Genomic DNA, 19,435 nt, shown 5'->3' on the forward strand with positions numbered 1-19,435 from the left:
CAAATATGATAATAATTTTAAAAGGAAAAATATTAAAAATTCACACATCAATGAACACAAAGTAATAAAAACCTTTAAAATATATATATATATATAATATTATTCATAAATATTAAATTCGGGTTGGGTTGGATCAACCCAAATTTCTTTTTTAGTCAACCTCCGACCCAACCCGTTTTTTTTATATATATAATATATAATATTTATTATTTGCAAATTATATATATTAAAAAAAAATTATCAGGTCGGGACGTAGCGGCCATCCCATGCCCGATTGGAGACTTGATTTGACCTCATTCTCGATTAACCAGAATTTCCACCCGATCTAGATGGGCCCATTGAGGATCCACCCGCAGAAATTTTTGCCAACTTAGCTATGGCCATAGGTACTTTCTCTGGTTTGAAGACAAATTAGCAATATAATTTCCCACTTGATTCATACCCAGAACCAGAATCCTCGAGTCCAGCACACCCATGGGTTCGGATCAAGCTCTGTTCCACAACAGTCTTCTGCGCCTGTACCTCATCGGACCACGACAAGTCGTCGCCCTGAGGTTTCTCACAGGCGCCGTACGGGAAGCACAACCAACCGGGGTGGGGGCCGACCATGTCGGCTCCATTGGCCTGGTTCCTCATGGAAAGTCCCACCCTGTGGCTAACCCTCCTCCTCTTTCCCTCCGGCGATCACTCCTCCAATTCCAAAGCTCTCCTTCTCATCTCCCCCTTCCTCCTCCACTACTTCAATCGCACCTGCCTCTACCCAATTCGCCTTCTCCGGAGTGGAACTCGACGGAATACCGCCGCCGGTTTCCCGGTGATTGTGGCGGTCATGGCATTCGGGTTCAACTTGCTCAATTCTTACCTGCAGACCAGATCTGTGTCTCACTACATGGAGTACGAGGGAGACGGGTGGTTTTGGTGGCGGTTTTTTGGTGGTGGGGTGGTTTTTCTGTTGGGAATGTCGGTGAATATTTGGTCGGATGGTGTTCTGGTCGGACTGAAGAGAGGCGGCGGCGGTTATAAGGTGCCGACAGGATGGTGGTTTGAGTTGGTGAGTTGCCCTAATTATTTGGGAGAGATTGTGGAGTGGCTGGGCTGGGCGGTGATGTGCGGATCATGGGCTGGGCTAGCGTTTTTTCTTTACACATGTGCCAATTTAGTGCCTAGGGCACGTGCGAACCACACATGGTACTTGAACAAGTTTGGGGAGGATTATCCCAGAAATAGGAAGGCTGTAATTCCCTTCTTGTATTAACTGAATGCATCAAATTGGAAATTATAAATAAATAGAAAAAAAAAAACCTTGGCTCTGAATAATTTTATATTGTATCTAAATGGATATTTTAAAAATAAAAGTTCTCATATTCTGAAAAAACCTTATTATGACTTGTTAGGTATGCAATTCATGTTTAAATATGTTATTTCATGTTATATGTTCTTTGTAGTAATGGTATATAGTTCTTTTGTTTTCATTTAAAATTGAAATGCATAACATAATAAATCACATGATGTTGTAAATTAGTAATCATACTAAATTATAACGGGCAACATTTCTTTTAAGTTAATTAATAAGTTAGGGAGAGAGATTTAAATTTTTAACTTCTTGACTGATTAAGATCACGTTTAAGTTGATGAAATATATTAATAATTTAAATAGCATATTAAAGAAATATGACAATAATTTAAATAGCATGTTAAAGTAAATTATTTTAAGATACAAGCATAAAAACTCAAAAATTTAAAAAAAAATACAATACAAAAAAATTAATTGTAAATTTGGTTTATATAGTTTTAGTTTGGTTATTCGTCACAATTAGATTATTATGTCTTTACTAGTTATAATTTAATTTCGACCCTTTGAGTTAAGTTTTTATAATTTAAAAGGCTTCAATGTTGTCTATTTAGAACCCGTTTAGATTGACTTGAGAAAAAAATATTGTTCAAAAACCTCATTTTTATTTAAATATTTTTTGACAAAATGATTGAAAATACACTTCAAAAATTATTTTGAGCGACTGTTAAACACTCTAATTTTTTTCAAAAAATTAAACACTTAAAAATGCACTACAAACACACATTTAGTTTCTTCCAACGATGTTGACAGGACAAAGAAATGCATGTCTTATAATTAAATTGAAGTTTTAAGTTATTAGATATTTAGAAAGTTATAACGATTTGACCAATTGCGGGGATAGCTCAGTTGGGAGAGCGTCAGACTGAAGATCTGAAGGTCGCGTGTTCGATCCACGCTCACCGCAACTTTTTCAATTGTTTTTGTATTTTCTGATTTTTTTAAATACTTATTGTTATTATTATTATTATTATTTTTTTTAAAAAAACAATTTATCCTCTGTAAGAACATAGGCAAGCCGCTCTTGGTTCTTCTCCCATGGATATTATGGCGGAGAAGCCTCAAAATGGTGAAAAGGCTGAACCAGTTTCTTCTTTATTCTCATGATTCCTATTCTCATTCTCTATCTGTTTTTCTTCCCTATTTCCCTTTTTTGAGTTTATTGTCTGTGTTTGTTCATCTTTGTAGTGGCAATTCTCGAGCAATTGCAACTAGGAATTGCTCGATTTGAGCTCGCATCTTCGCCTGTAAGTTCAATTTCACCTTCGAACTCAGTTGCTCCTTCTTTCCCTTTTTCTATGAATCGCAGTCATTCACTCTTTGCTAAAATTGGACCCGTGCCGTAAGTTCATTTCATTCTTTTGGGGTGGGGGGGGGGGGGGGTGTTTTTGAACGCCATTGTTTTTTCCAACTTCATAAAATTTGTTCTTCTTAGGGACAGTGAATCGCCTGCATTGAGGAATGCTGAGCACTACAAGGTCCAAAAAGTTACTGGAGATGGACGCTGCCTGTTCCGTGCGCTTGTAACTTTCATTTCCTTTTTCATTCCGTTGTTCACTCATGAATTTATTTTGTGATTGACTCTGTTTATTCTAATTCATGTTCCAAATTATCTAATTGTGGATTTATGCTTTTGATAGCCACTTCGTCTTCAGTTATATGTTCCTGAAAATCAAATTTGTTTGTTAATGGTTAATTTATTTTGTGATATATTTCTTAATTTTATGACTAATGTTCAATGTTTTTTGGTTCTGAAATTCAAATTTTTATGAAGTGGAAGACTAATTAAGCTGTTAGAAACAGAACATCTGTTATAGTATTTGTGTTACCACTTACTGGATGCAGCGAGGAAGTGGGAGCTAGTTTTCTTACCTATTAAACCGACTTCCTCTTAATAAACATCAGGCTAAAGGAATGGCTTTCAACAGGGGGATTCCTCTTCGTCCATTTGAGGAGAAAAATGATGCAGGTAAGCTCTGATATGTAATCTCTAGTAAGCACAATGCCAGTGTAGACATACATATATTATCCTGGATAATTGAGTGCGTAACATAATGTTCACGTTGATCAAACAAGTAGGAAGATTGTGGAAATATTTTGTTTACTATAACAACCAAATGTTTTTTGAAGGTGCTCCAGTTGTCAACTATGTATACCTTGAGCACCCGAACTAGAATCTCAAAAAAAAAAAAAAAAAAAATCAAATCAAATCTAGAGATAAAAGGACTTTTTTTTGTTTTGAATTATTGACATGCCTACTTTGACACTCAGTTACCTTGACGAGTAAGTTGTACTTGTGCACTGGTGCACATAATTATGCTCATTGCCCATCTTATCTGTCACACAACAAAAAATGTATGGGACCATGGGCATCTCTCTTCTTTCTAATAGTCAAGTGTTCATAATCATATAGTTATACCATTCTCTCTTATGATTGTACTATGGATGTCCTTTTATCCCTCTTGAGTGCTTACTTTGCAACCAAGGACCTTTTGTTCATACTTGCGTGGATCGTATTCAAGCTTCTGACCACTTTTTAATTATGTGGCTTGTGAAGTGACCAATTCTTCTAGTTAAATAGTTCTGCCAAAAAAAAAAAAAAAAAGGAAGAGAAAAATGATAAACTAAAATAAATTTGTAGCAATTGGTTTGTGCTATGTTATTTCATATATCATTGATGCTGGTAGATTAAGCATGCAGATGATTTACGCATGGCTGTGAAAGAAGTCATTTGTGATAATGGCAAAGAAAGACGGCAGTATGAAGCAGCCCTCATTGCAATTACTGTTGAGGAGTCATTAGAACGGTTAGTTGTTTTCCCTTTTCCCTTTTCATTCTTTCTGTTCATGTTAAGTTGTCCTTTTAGATTTTGGTAGTCTTTGCTTGCGCTCTGATAATGAGAACTTCCAAAAGTAAATTTCAGCTACTGCCAGCGAATTCGTACACCTGACTTCTGGGGAGGAGAGTCTGAGCTATTGGTTAGTTCTCTTCCTCTAGTGCATCTTCACAAGCTATACTCAGAATTTTATTTATTTATTGTGTATCTACGCCCGTTATGTGGAAAGCCACCCTTTGTTAACATCACGTAATGAATCATGGTCTGTAATCTCCATCAGGTATTGTCAAAGCTCTGCAAGCAACCTATCATTGTCTACATACCAGAGCATGAGGTATACTTTTCTCCACTAAGATATCTAAATCAAAGACCATAAAACTGTTGGTTTGTTAACTGAGGTCGAGTATATCTTCTGATAGTTCTGGGTAATTAACAGAGTAGGAACAAGATTAGGTGGTGTCACCCTTTTTAAGTTTAACTTGATGAATTTACTTGGGCCTCACTTTTCGTTTTTCGTTTTCTGTTTTTCAAATTTATGGGTGTTTCTTCCCAATTTACTCTTGAATTATTAGTCAGACTCTAAATCATTAGGCTCCGTTAAGTAACCTTTTGGTTTTTGAAAATTGTGCTTTTTTCCCACAATTTCTTGATCATGTTTTTGCCTTGAATTTTGAAGACACTTCTAAAAGGTAAACAATAAAACACAATCAATATATGAAAGTGGTGATTATAGCCTTAATTTTCAAATAACAAAAAACAAAATGGTTACCAAAGAAGGGGCTTAGTTTTTGGACCTTGGCTTAGTTTCTTAAAAACATTGGTAGAAAGTGGATAGCAAAACAAAGAAACTTATAGGTGAAAGTAATGTTTATAACTTCATGTTTAAAAGCCAAATGATTACCAAACTTCGTTAACTAAAGTAAACATATTCAGTTCACTCCCATTTTACTTGGATTTTGGTTTTCCTACTTGATTTGCAGCACAAAATGGGTTGTCGAGGCTCTAGCTTTATTCCTATTGCAGAATATGGAGCTGAGTTCAAGAGAGGAAAGCCCAAGAAACCTGTGAGGTTGCTTTACAGCGGTAGGAACCACTACGATCTACTTGTTTGAGAATCTTATTTTAAGGCCATCCCAACTTGTTGCTATCTAAATTATAAACATAAGAAAAGAACTTGAGGCATGCTTCACAGGGATTGGTATTACAATTAACACTTCAACAATGGTAGGAGAAGCCCAATAACACAACAACCGAAGCTCTCTTATTGGCAATCAATAGCTTGTAGAATGTCAATTTTCTGTGTTCTATCATCTTTTCTTGCATTGTGAATGTGAGTTCCAAACTTTAGTTGTTTAAAAAAGTGCTCTTATGTGTATTTCATGAGTATGAAAGTGAGGATTAATTGGGAGAATAATGCACCTTAAGAAAATAATTAGAGAAAAAACTGCACTTTTGAGACTATTTAGGTATTAGGATTATTCGTTCTTCCGAATCATAAGTCAATCAAAATTTTGGTAGATAGGGATTCCATAAAAACTTCTTTTGAAGAATGGGCTAGATCGGGTCATTTCTCAATAACTAGTTAAGGGTCCTGATACTACCACTTGGATCTGGAACTTTTATGTTGATGTCACTATTCCTGCATCTAAAGGAGAATCTGTTCAATGGAATAATTTCTTAGATGTATTGTCACATCTCCATTTACATGTTAGTGGAATCTTTAGAATGTGTTAAAATTTGTTTGATATTTTGATTTCTCATGCTTGAAGGTAGGCTGGCGCATAAGTTTAAAAGAAGATTAATATAAAACATACACCATTAAAAGGAAAAAAAAAAAAAAGGTCTTTTAGCCTCTTTTAACTTGGGTTATATCTGAAGGAATAGTATTCCTCGTGAAAGCACGTGAATGCGCATTTGGAGTTCAATTTTGAAAAATATAAAATTGAGAGAAAAACTTATAGAAATATGCAGAGGATAAACGTTGTTAATTAAACCTATAAGCATGTTATTCTAAAGAGGAAAAGGAAGTAAAAATGCTTACCCTTGAAGTAAATCTCTTCTTCACATAATTCTCTCCAAAAGTCACGAACAATGTCTTTCTCCCTCGAATCGCATAACACAAACACTGGAGTAACAATCCTTTGGACACCACCATGAAATTATCTTGCTATTCTCCGGCAAGGGATAAAGTTGTGGGATTTCTTTAGTGCTTTTGGGAGAGGCAAAGGTTAAAGGCATGAAGATTTTTGAGATGGATTAAGAGAGATCTTTGAGAGAGTTATGTAAAAAAATACGTATTCCTATCTCATCTGTTTGTTCACAATAGATATATGAAAGAGGAGGGAGAGGAGTTCTTTAACTCCCTCTCAATCGTGTAGAATAATTCCCCTGTGAAGGGAAGTTATAATATTAATATTATATTGATAAGATGTTATTAATAACATAACTCTAATAATATAAGATATAGTTGATTAATTAACCATTAATTAATAAACCATATTTATGCATCGTAATCATATTAAAATGCAACTCTCTTTTATAATCTATAGTTTTAATATGAATCTCATTTATATCAATTTTAACATATAGTATTTATATGAATCTTATTCATGTAAATAATATTTGAATCTTATTAAAACATCTTTCACATATTATATAGTTTTAATTATAAATCATATTTATAATTAACTATATACTAAAATGTATCAATATACATTATACTTATTAATCACATTAATATAACTTATATCTTTAATTCCAAAAACAATTAGCCTTTGTTTTATCCTTAGTGAGCTAGCAAGGGGACCTTATAGATCTACAGATTAGAAACTGCAATGATATGAGATCAATTAATTAAACTCTTTAATTGAATTAATCAATATTCATTAACAGTCGGTCACTCCACTAAAGACCACAGTTACACTCTTTGCACTATAGATATATTTCCGTGTCCATGAAAATAACCAATCAACAGTGAGTTAACCCTTCACGAATCACTCGTAACTACAGCCGAGTCAAATTACCATCTTCCCTTATAGACATCAAACTCCTTAAGTATCACTAATCCCTCTAATGAACAATTAGTTATAGTCTAATTATAAACTAGATGGCTATGGAAAGGGTGAGGCGCCCCATTGTTCAAGATCTGGAATCAGCCCTTAAAGGAGCAATTCATCTACTTACCCTATGACCGAGAAACCCTATGACCGAGAAGGAGTGAATTTCATCTTGTGTAGCTGTGTTCCCAACTCTCCACTCTGACAAATACCCAAAATGGTAGGCATATTGAGTTGGCGAATTTGGCCACTCTCACGATCAAAGGATTGCCCACAGAGGCAGGAGTTCACAACTCACTCAGGATTAAAGTCAAGTCACCTATGATCATCCTAATGGAATATAAGTCTCTTCAAGTAATAGTGTTATAAGAGAGACTAATCCTCCCACGGTTTGGTTTTATACAAACTCTTGGTATAGGATACCCCGACTCACATGTCTCCATATGAATGATCAAGATTAGATCATTTGTAACACTTTACAACTATTCTAACAATTACAAAGTGGGTCATATTCGTATGCCTCTAGGATAAGGTATCTAACCTTATCCATATACTACAAAACATTTAGGTTATTACTTAAACATGATCCACTCATATGTTAATTATATACGTGTTTAAGTTACATGAAATAACCTTAGATATTAGTTTATTGGATTTGAGTTAATGCAGACTAAATGTCAAATAAAATAACATTTTATTTTATTAAATAAATAATTTGTGTACAAATAATTTACAAACTACGAAACCTACGAGATTTAGGGCATCGACCCCAATAATCCTCCACTTGTTCTAAAGTTAGTGAAGTGTGCAATACAAAGCATAATACAAAGTAAGGTACATAAAACAATAAACTAAGGCATACATTATACCTAGTGACATTTCCCACTTATCCTAGACAAGATGATGCATGTCTTGAAGACCCAAACTCTCCAGGTGACCCTAAAAAACTTTAGCCATGAGAGTCGTTATACAACAACATGGTGCTCTAAAGGGATCTTCGTGACAATCACATCCCATCAGTGCACAATCTCCTAGATGAGATGATATTTGCATTCAATGTGCTTTCCTCTCTTGTGGCTCTTAGGCTCCTTGGAATATGCCACAATACCACTATTATCGCGATAGAGAGTGATGGGCTTTGACATGTCTGGAACAACTTCCAGGTCTATAAAAAATTTTATGAGCCATACAACCTATATACTTTGCCTTTATGGTAGAGTCAACAATGCAACCTTGCTTTGTGCTTCGCCATACTACAACCTTTTCGTTAAAAGTGAACATTGATCCTGATGTGGATTTCCTAGAATCCTTATCAATCTGAAAATCAGAGTCAGCGTATCCTGTAAGGATCAAATCCTTAGCTCTATACACAAACACGTAGTCCCTTGTTCTTCAAAGATACTTGAGGATGATCTTAATTGTTGTCTAGTGATCAAATTTTAGATTGGACTAATATCTATTAATAATCCCTACTGCATAACAAATGTCAAGTCTAGTATATAACATCACATACATAAGGTGCCAACAATCGATGCATAGGGAATCCGTCTCATTTCCTCAACTTCTTGAGGAGTCTTACGACACTATTCCTTAGACAATACAATTCCATGTTTGAATGGTAATAAACCTCTCTTGGAATTGTACATTGAATATTTGACAAGTATTTTGTCAATATACAATGCCTGAGATAAGACTAGTGTTTTGTTCTTACAAATCTTGATTATTTGGATCCCTAGAACAAACTGTACCTCTCCCAAATCTTTCATTTGGAATTGGGTTGCTAGCTATTTCTTAACATCTGTCAATAGATCTATATCATTCCTAATGAGCATCCACGTACTGTTGGGATTGGTGTCCTAATTCTCCCGGAGTCTCGTTGTTTGTAATGATACACATTGTTTGATGAATAAAATAATTATTATTTCATTCTGGCATTTACTTATATCCAATAAACAATGCTCCTTGGTTATCTTATTTGAACTTAAGAATGTATATGTGATATACAAGTGGATCATGCCTTAAGTGATAACCTAAATAGGTTTGTAGTATAAGGATTAAGGTGGGATACCTGATCCTGGTGACACTACGGATAGGGCCCACTTTGTAGAGGTTTGCAAGTGTTTAAACTACTATAGATGGTAGATTCTGACCATTCATATGAAGACGTGCAAGCGGAGGTATCCTATACAAAGAGTTTGTATAAGACCGGACCACGAGATGACTAGACTCTGTATATAACGCCGTTGATACTAGAGACTTACATCTCACCTCAACGACCATAGGTGACACGACCCCAATCCTAAGTGTTTTGGGAACTCCTGCCTTTAAGGGCGGTCCTTTGATTAGTATGGGTGAGAGTGGTCAAATTGCCAACTCAACATGCCTACCTTTTTGGGGACTTGTCTAATTTGGGAGCTGGGAACTCAATACACAAGATGGAATTCACTCCTTTCCCGAAGTAAGGATAAGTAGAGAGATTGCTCCCTTAAGGGCTGATTCCGGGGCTTGAACATAGTGGCCACAATTTCTCTTTGGAAGAGAGGACTTAGCCATAGTAGAACTATGATTTATGTTCATTAGAGGAATTAGTGGCACTTAAGGAGTTACGGGGGCATAACAATTATTGGCCGAGCTGTACTTACAAACGATTTGTGAAGGGTTGTCGCACTGTTGATTGGTTAAGATGGATACATAATATATCTGTGGTAAGGAGAGTTCAGCTATCGATCTTTAGTGGAGTGCCTGGCAATTAACGGATGGTGGATCTCGTGACTAAAGAGTTTAGTCAGTTATTCATGTACCATTGGAGCTTCGAGCTATAGGTCCATAAGGTCCCCTTAGTAGCTCAATGGATTCAGTTGAGAATCAGTTCTTGGTGTTGATTTGAAATGTTCAAATTGACATGAGGTAATTTGATTGTATATGATATGATCGGTATGATGTATGAGATACATCTATTGGAGGATTAATGTAAATGAAATTTACATTAAGTGCCATGGAATATAAAAAGAGCTGTGGTTTATATGTTTCATGAGATGAAATATTAAAACTATAGGTTATAAATATATTACGGTAGGTTAGTTATCATTTATATTTATAATAATATTAATTATTGGATAATTAACTATTTTTCTCTAATAACTAATTGAGTAGGAGGTTATTGGTGGTTTCATGATAACCTGAGATAAAAGGAAAAATGTTTTCCTAATTTTAGTAAGAAAAGAAAAAGCTTGAGATTTTGTGAATTTTGAGAATTCCTCTCTCGGAAATATTTTCACTGAAGTTGTCAAGTAAATAAGATTTACTAAGTGACAACTTAGATAAGGTAAACGATCGTGCAGTGTTTGTAGATGACAGATACTTAGCTAAGCGATGAGCTAAACGATCGCATAGCTTTTGCTAGACGATCGGTTAGTTTTTGCTAAACGATTGGGCATCGACCTATACGATAGGTTCTGCCATCTTCCACTTGCTCAATCGTCTACACGATTGTTGTTTCCTCCGTCTTCTACCTCAAACCAATTCCACACCCTCTAGATTCTCACACCGAGAATACCAAGGTAGCCTTCTTGGTGGTGTCATACTCAACTCGACACTGTCGAGGTTCTATGGAGTTTGTTCATGTTGTTCAGGGTGTTCGTGACCCAGGCGATCGCTGAGTTTGAGTGCGCGGTGTTCGTGAAGTGTAGCGGTCGTGTTGGACGAACATTCGTGGTTGCTGTATTGCTGTGATCGAGCGTTCATGATCAAGGAGCTTGGCGATGAGTTTACAAAAGTGTGTAGCTTTTGTCCTTGATCTTATGTTATATCATGCTGTAATTTCTATAATTAACTCATAACCGTGTGGTTTTGTTTGTGATTGTAATTGTAAAGTTCATGTATGATTGTAATTTGGAATGATCTTTCTACTGCTCATGGAAATCTTCGTGTTCGATTTCCTTCACGTACAACACTAAGAAAACTACTGAATTGTTGATGATCTTCTTGTAAACACAAGATTCATCTACATTTTAGTCAAAGCTATAAGACTTGATTGTAGTATCAAATCTTATGTTCCTAGATTGAGATGCTTGTTTCAATCCATAAATGGACCGATTAAGCTTGCAAACCATTTGTTCTTGACCTTGTTTAATGAACCCTTCTGGTTGCTGCATGTAGATAGTCTTCTTAAGATTACCATTCAAAAATGTAGTTTTGATGTTCATTTGTCATATCTCATAGTCATAATATGTGACAATGGACAGGAGAATTTGGATAGACTTAAGCATGGCAAGAGATGAGAAAGATTATGGCAAGAGATGAGAAAGCTCATGGCAAGAGATGAGAAAGCTTTCTCATAGTCCACACCTTCAACATGGGTATAACCCTTTGCCACTAGTCTAGCTTTGAAGTCTGTACCTTACGATCTACACCCCTTTTTCTCTTGTAGATCTATTTGCAACCTATAGGTTTTACTTCATTAGGTTGATCTACAATATCCCAAATTGAATTGACGTGTGTAGACTCCATTTTGAGATCCATAGCCTTAATCCATTCATTTTTTTCCACATCATCCATTGCCTGTTTATAGGATAATGGATCCTCAACGTTTCCATCTGATATGACAGATAGGGTTTATGTTAAACCCATATAACGAGTAGGGGGGTTCAGAACCCTCCCACTATGTCGAGGCTCCATCAACTCTTGAGGTGGTGTTTGACTAGATAAACCAACATCAACAACTCTTGTTGATGTACTAGCCTCTTTAACAACTCTTGTTGAAGTCCCAATAGTTTCATTAGAAAGCTCATTCAACACAATCTTTCTATGTGGCTTATGCCCCTTGATGTGGTCCTCTTAAAAAAATGTAGCATTTGTTGACATAAATACTTTATTTTCTTTAGGATCATAAAAGTAATCACCCTTCGTTTTCTTGGGATAGCCTACAAATAGGCATAATTTTGAACAAGGTTCCAATTTCTTTAGATTTTCTTCAAACACATGTGCTGGGCAACCCTAAATCCTGAAGTGTCGTAAATTACCTTTACGACCTCTTAATAACTCCAAATGTGTTTCAGAAACGCTTTTGGATGGAACATTATTCAAATATATAACTTGTCGTCATTACTGCATACCCTAAAACGAATAAGGTTAGTGAGCATAACTCATCATAGACCGTACCTTGTTCACCAAGGTTCTATTCTCATTTGTGATAGACAATTTTGTTGAGGTGTATTAGATGTTGAGAGTTGAGGGTGTGATTCCATGTTCTATCATATAGTTATGGAATCTTAAATCCATATACTCTCCACCTCGATCTGATCGAAGTTTTTTTAATGGTTTCACGTAATGAATTCTCAACCTCAGCCTGATACTCTTTGAACTTTTCAAGAGCTTCATACTTATATTACATTAGGTAAACACTCTCAAATAATCATCTATGTAGGAGATGAAGTATTCAAACCCTCCTTTTATCTTAACATTCATAAGATTGCAAAGGTTTGAATGTACAAATTCCTAGGGTTCTTTAGCTCTATGACATTTCCAGTAAAAAGATCTTTTTGTCATTTTTCCTTCAAGGCATGACTCACATATTGATAAAGAGTTTTCTTCTAACTCTCTTAGAAGTCCACTCTTAACCAACCTCTTAATTCTATTGAGATTTATGTGACCTAATCTTAGATGCCAAAGATGGACATTTTCCTTAGGATAAATCTTTTGTCTTTTATGTTGAGTTTTTGCAGTTCTAAACATTTCAATATTTAGAAGCGTCTTAGATACTAACGATCTTAGCACATATAAATTACTCTCTAAGTTTGCAAAGAAAATTTGAACACCATTCTTATAAATAAACACTTTATTTACATTAAAAGAAATAGTATATAATTGTTCTAGCAAAGTCTGTACAGAAATTAGGTTTCGTTCCAAACCTGGAACCTCATAAACATTTTTTAAAACATGAAAAGATTTTTGGAAGGGTAATTTAACGCCTCCAACTACAACCGCTGAGACGACATGTCCTGTTCAAACCCGCATCGTTATCTCGCTAGTTCTAAGCTACTGCCAGGAACTAATTCCTTGAAAAGAAGAACAAATGTGATTAATGGCTATTAGCTCTCAAAAAGAGATAATTTTATAGCCTTAACTTCTTATATTTGGGTAATTCTTGGATTTTATTGTCTCATTTTGTAGGAGAATTAATCCCATGGTGCCGACACATGAAAAAGACAAAGAATTGAGCCAAAAGAGCGGAAAAACTGGAGTGCAAACGCACTAAATCAAGTTGAGTTGAAAAAGGGAGATTTTGCCCTGCGTCAGCGTCATAATGCTCATCCCAAGCGTTAGTCCAACGCTCATTCGACGCTGAAAGACAGTAGCTCCAGGAATAGGTAGCGTCGCAATGCTGGCTAGAGCGTCACGACGCTTTGGATTTGAATCATCGCCACCGTTTCAACGCCCCCTACCGCTGGAAGACAGTAACGTAGTGTAGTTGTCACTAGTTTATTCATTGGCACTTAACAAGTTTATTGTAGCAGTAGTCATTTTGAAGTTTGCTGAAACTATACAAATTATTTATATTAGTTATAAGCACAACCCATTAAATCCAATCAAGTTTAGCAAAATTTTAATGTACCATATGTGACATCTAATTTTGTAATGATGCTTCAATGAGTTAGAATAAAAAACCACCGAAGGGTGATTAGTTTTTCCTTCACTGGATTGAGACATTCTTAACCAGTTATTACACCATAATAACTCTTATTCCTATAATGAGTAATCATCATTATTCGGTCAAGAAATTATTAACTTTCTTAACAATTTTTTGTTAGTGTAACCTTTTATTTTAGACCCTAAAGTTCTACCCCAATGAGCCAATCGAGAGGAAAAATCGATTAGGCAAAAACTACAGAAATCCTATCCATTTCTGGAGTTTATGATCAATTTCAAGCAAACATTTTTCGAAGGGGGACACAAGAAAATGGTGCCAAGCCAAGCATGAAACTTCACAATAAACTAATGAAGGAGACCGTGTGATGTGTTGACACATGTCCCTCTTCCACTTACTATAAACACTTTCTATATTCACCTTAGTATTATTCTATGCAAACACCTTCCAAAAGGGGACACAAGCAAATGGTGCCACGAGGCTGAGCATAGATCTCACGGTGTGAACTTCTAAGGAAGAACATGAAAAGAAATTGACATATCATATGTATAAATATTCCTCCCACTAAGTGTTTTAAACCTAGGCTTTTTACTTACGTGAATCCGGCTAATAATTTATCTAAGTCTATTGTTAAAATGACCCAATATAACTTTTACATTGGATAGTTTAACAAACTATCAATGTAAACACTTTAATAAACTTAATCATGTATTGCATGCTTATAAAATATTTGTCTAATTCACCTTCCAGGTCAGTTCGCAGGTAGGGCTGTTTCCTTTTCCTTAGCTTAAATACCCTAGCCTTAGACAGAACCTTTCTTAGATAAAAGTTTCTTATAGACAATTATTTTATAAATTTAATCTTTTATTATTTCCAATTTAATCCTATTAAAAAGAAAAATGAAATTCTAATCATATTAGAAATATTTTAACGTAAGTTCAGGTGAATTGATTTTAAACTATTTAAAATTAATTAAGACCTATATTTGCATGCAACTCTTGATTATAGATTTTAATCTAATTCATTAAACTTATAACGATTATAAATTAATGAAATATTAAAATTGATAATCATACATCTGATGACATTAATTTAATATAACATTTATATTTACTAAGTAATGTCATGCTCAATGCAATTTCATTTTCATCATATAATATAACATTTATATTAGTCAATAATGAAAATAAAACATATCCATCATACATATATAACATTTATCTAAAGTATGATGCATGGACATACTTAATAATGCATGCAATCATATAATATAATATTATATTAACTATGATGCATGTACATGCTTATAAAATTAATATTAAATATGATGCATAATTAATGTTTATCCTAAGGTGGGATCTTAAAACTATATGACATACATTATGCAACATATAATCATATATCACATGCAAAATTAAATAAAGAACAAAAATAGGCCAAATGTTGGCACTCCTAAAAATTAGTTAAATCAATATAACAATTATATTAATTTAATTAATAAATAAAATTACATAATTTAAAAATAGTGCAAAGAAAAATTGCTCCAAAAATCACTCGAAGGATCGAACCCACAATTTCCAACTGTCTAGAATGCATGCGTGCAGCATCGGAGCACAACTGCATTGTTGAAGAGCACTGTTGCACTTTGGTTTTCTTTTTGTAGCGCAGTCTGGTGCTGCAGTAAGGCGCAACACCACTGCCCTTGTAGAGAGTGCTGCGACGCTCCATGTAATTTTTTCAGAGTGTCGTCGCACTGCGGCAGGGAGTCGTGACGCTCTGGTCTAGAAACCTTCTATCCTCTCCGATTTTCATTAGTTCCAACTCTGATTTTTGACCTCCGTCATGCCAAATGCTTCATCACGAACGAAATGGACTAATATAGACTCGATAGCAAAATTAAATGCTCAAAACAATGGGCTCTTACAACTTTAATTAACATTAAAGTAGTAAATCTAAGTGCCAAAACTTAAAATTATATATTTTTGCAAAGCAACATTCATAATGCAGTAAACCCACATTTTCTCTGATTTTCTGATCAAAATGAAAAACAAATTGCACGATTTGGCTCTGATATCAATTGAAGTTCTCGCAAAAGCACGTGAACACCGTGCATGTAGAATTCAATTTTGAAGAACACAAAATATAGAGAAAAACTTACAAAAATATACAGAGGATAAACATTGTTAATTAAACCTGTAAGCATGTTGTTCTAAAGAGGTAAAGGGAAGTAGCTATGCTTACCCTTGAAGTAAATCTCTTCTTCATGCAATCCTCTCCAAAAGTCACGAATAATGTCTTTTCCCCTCGAATAGCCCAACACGAACACTGGAGTAACAATCCCCTGGACACCACTACGAAGTTACCTTACTATTCTCTAGCAAGGGATGAAGTTATAAGACTTCTTTAGTGCTTTTGGGAGAGGCAAAGTTTAAAGGCAGACATATTTTTTAGATGGAGTGAGAGAGATCTTTGTGAGAGTTCTGTAAAAAAATACGTATTCTTATCTCCTTTGTCTGTTCACAACAGATATTGAAAGAGGAGAGAGCGGGGTTCTTTAACTCCCTCCCAATCGTGTAGAATAACTCCCTTGTAATGGGGAGTTATAAAATTAATATTATATTGATAAAATAATATTAATAACATAAAACTAATAATATACATATAATTGATTAATTAATCATTAATTAATAAACCATATATTATGCATCTTAATCACAACTCTCCCTTATAACCTATAATTTTAATATGAATCTCATTCATATCAATGTTAACCTATAATATTTAACCTTAGTATTTATATGAATCTTATTCATGTAAATAATATTTGAATCTTATTCAAACATCTCCCACATATTATATAGTTTTAATTATAAATCATATTTATAATTAACTATATGCTATAATGTATCAATATACATTATACTTTATGTTAATCACATTAATATAATTAATACCTTTAATTCTCTTAAATAATTTGAACATTTCAAATTATTCCAAAAACAATTATCCCTTGTTTTATCCTTAGTAATCTAGCAAGGGGACCTTATGAACCTACAGATTAGAAGCTCCAATGATATGAGATCAATTAATTAAACTCTTTAATTGAATCAATCAATATTCAATAATTGTTGGTCACTCCACTAAAGATCGACAACTGCACTATTCGCCCTGTAGATATATTTTCGTGTCCATGGAAATAACCAATCAACAGTGAGTTAACCCTGAATCACTCGTAACTACAACTATATCAAATTATCGTTTTACCTATATAGGTACATCTAACTCTTTAAGTACCATTGATTCATCTAATAAACAATTAGTTATAGTCTAACTATAAACTCAACCACTCTCTGGCCAATGAGCGGGTGAGGTGCCTAAGGAGGGTTTGAATATTTTATCACTTTTACGAATGATTATTCAATTATGTTCTTCCCTGAGGCAGACTGGTTGAAGCAAGATTATAGGACTGAAAATGAAGGGTTACACTTACGATAAAGCACTAAGGAAGTTAATGATTTATTGACCAAATGAATGCTAATTAAACAGTATATGAATGAGGAGTTATTCTAGGATAATATTTAATTGAGAGTGTCTCACTTCAGTGATAAGGAATAATTGTACACCCTGAGGTGACATTTATTCCAAATCTGCATCATTACAAAATTTAATGATGTTAGGGTTCATTAATTTTTGCTAAACTGATTGGATTAAAATGAAAAATGAAATTTGCACAAGTTTCTAATATAAGTAATTTGTTTATGCATCAGCATGTCTAGCTCAATCGTTATTTTGATCGGCGCCAAAAATTTAACTGGAGAAAATTATACAACTTGGAAAAATACGATGAATACAGTTTTGGTAGTGGATGATCTTAAATTCGTTCTCATGGAGGAATGTTCTCCAACCCCAGGGCACAACACATCATGAAGTGTTTGTGATGCTTATGAGAAGTGGACCAAGACTAATGATAAGGCAAATGTCTATATTTTGGCAGACTTATATGAAGTCCTGGCCAAAAAGCATGAGACCATTGATTACTGCATGTCAGATCATGGAATCATTTCGTGACATGGTTGGAAAACCTTCCTCACAAGCTAAGGTTTTTTAGGGTCATCTGGAGGGTCTGCATTTATGAGATATGAGTCATCTAAGCTAAGGCAAGTGGGAGATTTTATTGGGTATATTGTATGCTCTAGTTTATTGTATTATATATTGATACTTTACCTTACATTGTGTATTGATACTTTACTCTCCCACTCGTCTTTTATTATATTTTGATACATTCCACTAGCTTTGGACAAGTGGGAGATTATTGGGATTGTTATCCTAAATCTAATGTATCTCGTGGTTTGTAGTTTTGAATTATTTATCTAATAAAATCAGAGGTATTTTATTTGATTATACAACATTAATTCAATCTAATAAACCAAGATCCAAAGTTATATGATGTCACTCGAACAGTATGTAGTTGACATGCAGGTAGTTCATGTTTAAGTAATAACCTAAAAGGTTTGTAGTAAATGGATGTAGGATGAGTGCCTTATCCTACTAACACTGCAGATACAACCAACTTTGTAATTATTATATGAGATGTAAGTGTTACAAATAATATGAACCATATTGTTCATGTAAAGACATGTGAGTAGAGGTATCTTGTATAAAAGATTTTATACATAGACCAAACCACGAAATAATTAGTTTCTCTTTATAACACCTACTTATAGAAACTAATATTTCACTAGGATGACCACATGAGACTTGACCTTAATCCTGAGTGAGTTGGGAACTCCTGTTTATGACGGTAGTCCTTTGATCTGTATGGGTGAGAGTGGCCATGATAGCCGACTCAATAAGCCTACCATTTTGAAGATTTGTCTGATGAGGGAGTTGGGAACACAACTACACAAGATAGAATTCACTCCTTCCCATTCCTTGGGAAGATAGATAAATTTCTCCCTTAATAGCTGGTTCCGGGTCTTGAACAATGAAGCATCAACCCCTCACTGGCCTGAGAGGTGTTAGCTTATAGTTGAACTATAAACTATTTTTTCATTAGAGGAATCAGTGGTACTTAAGAAGTTAGATATAACGTGAGGGGTAAAACGATATTTTGAACCAGCTGTAGTTATGAGCATTTGTGCAGGGTCATCGCTTTTTTGATTGGTTATATCCATGGACACAAATATATCTACAGTGTGAATAGTGCAGCTATTAATCTTTAGTGGAGTGATCGACAGTTAATGAATATTGATTGATTGGATTAAAGGAGTTCAATCAATTAATCTCATATCATTGAAGCTTCTAATCTAAAGGTCCATAAAGTCCTCTTGTTAGCTCACTAAAGGATGGTAATGAGGAATGATTTAAACTGTTCAAATCAAATGAAGAAATTTTATATTAATAAGAATAATATATAATAGTGTCACACCCCACACCAGATTACCCTCCTAACCTGGACGAAATGGTGACGGCAGCAATTACCAACCATTTTGTTGGCACTTACTGCCTATCTTAACTGTTAAATATCACTCAAACCCTGAATACAT

The 19,435-nt window shown here is 34.5% G+C and overlaps 2 protein-coding genes and 1 non-coding gene across 4 annotated transcripts; all 3 read left to right on the forward strand.

The window, feature by feature from the left end:
• Positions 1-234: 234 nt before the first annotated feature.
• On the forward strand, positions 235-1,375 carry LOC120091305 (steroid 5-alpha-reductase DET2). Its single transcript, XM_039049280.1, is given in 2 exon segments — positions 235-561; positions 563-1,375. Coding segments are annotated over 2 exon segments (780 nt in total). The 5' UTR covers positions 235-474; the 3' UTR covers positions 1,256-1,375.
• An 810-nt stretch (positions 1,376-2,185) lies between these two features.
• TRNAF-GAA lies at positions 2,186-2,258 on the forward strand. The gene has a single exon. It is a non-coding gene; the product is annotated as a tRNA-Phe (tRNA).
• Positions 2,259-2,326: 68 nt separating this feature from the next.
• Positions 2,327-5,631, forward strand: LOC120090040 (OVARIAN TUMOR DOMAIN-containing deubiquitinating enzyme 3). 2 transcript variants are annotated; one of them, XM_039047527.1, is made up of 8 exons: positions 2,327-2,420; positions 2,540-2,693; positions 2,787-2,874; positions 3,257-3,320; positions 4,052-4,157; positions 4,275-4,329; positions 4,468-4,521; positions 5,168-5,631. In XM_039047527.1, exons 1-8 carry the CDS (start codon positions 2,390-2,392, stop codon positions 5,297-5,299), a joined length of 684 nt encoding a protein of 227 aa, XP_038903455.1. In that variant the 5' UTR covers positions 2,327-2,389; the 3' UTR covers positions 5,300-5,631. The 2 variants fall into 2 exon arrangements, with proteins under 2 accessions (XP_038903455.1, XP_038903456.1); XM_039047528.1 differs by having other exon boundaries at positions 2,793-2,874.
• The last annotated feature ends 13,804 nt before the right edge of the window (positions 5,632-19,435 follow it).

The sequence above is a fragment of the Benincasa hispida genome, chromosome 11, assembly GCF_009727055.1.
Source record: "Benincasa hispida cultivar B227 chromosome 11, ASM972705v1, whole genome shotgun sequence".
In the NCBI taxonomy this organism is placed as follows: Eukaryota; Viridiplantae; Streptophyta; class Magnoliopsida; order Cucurbitales; family Cucurbitaceae; genus Benincasa; species Benincasa hispida.

Bases quoted from the DNA above. Each gene is read 5' to 3' on its own strand.
- LOC120090040 (XM_039047527.1), top strand. From the start codon at position 2,390: ATGGATATTATGGCGGAGAAGCCTCAAAATG. The intron at 2,875-3,256 runs GTAACTTTCATT...AATAAACATCAG, and splicing joins GCTGCCTGTTCCGTGCGCTT to GCTAAAGGAATGGCTTTCAA. The intron at 3,321-4,051 runs GTAAGCTCTGAT...TTAAGCATGCAG, and splicing joins TGAGGAGAAAAATGATGCAG to ATGATTTACGCATGGCTGTG.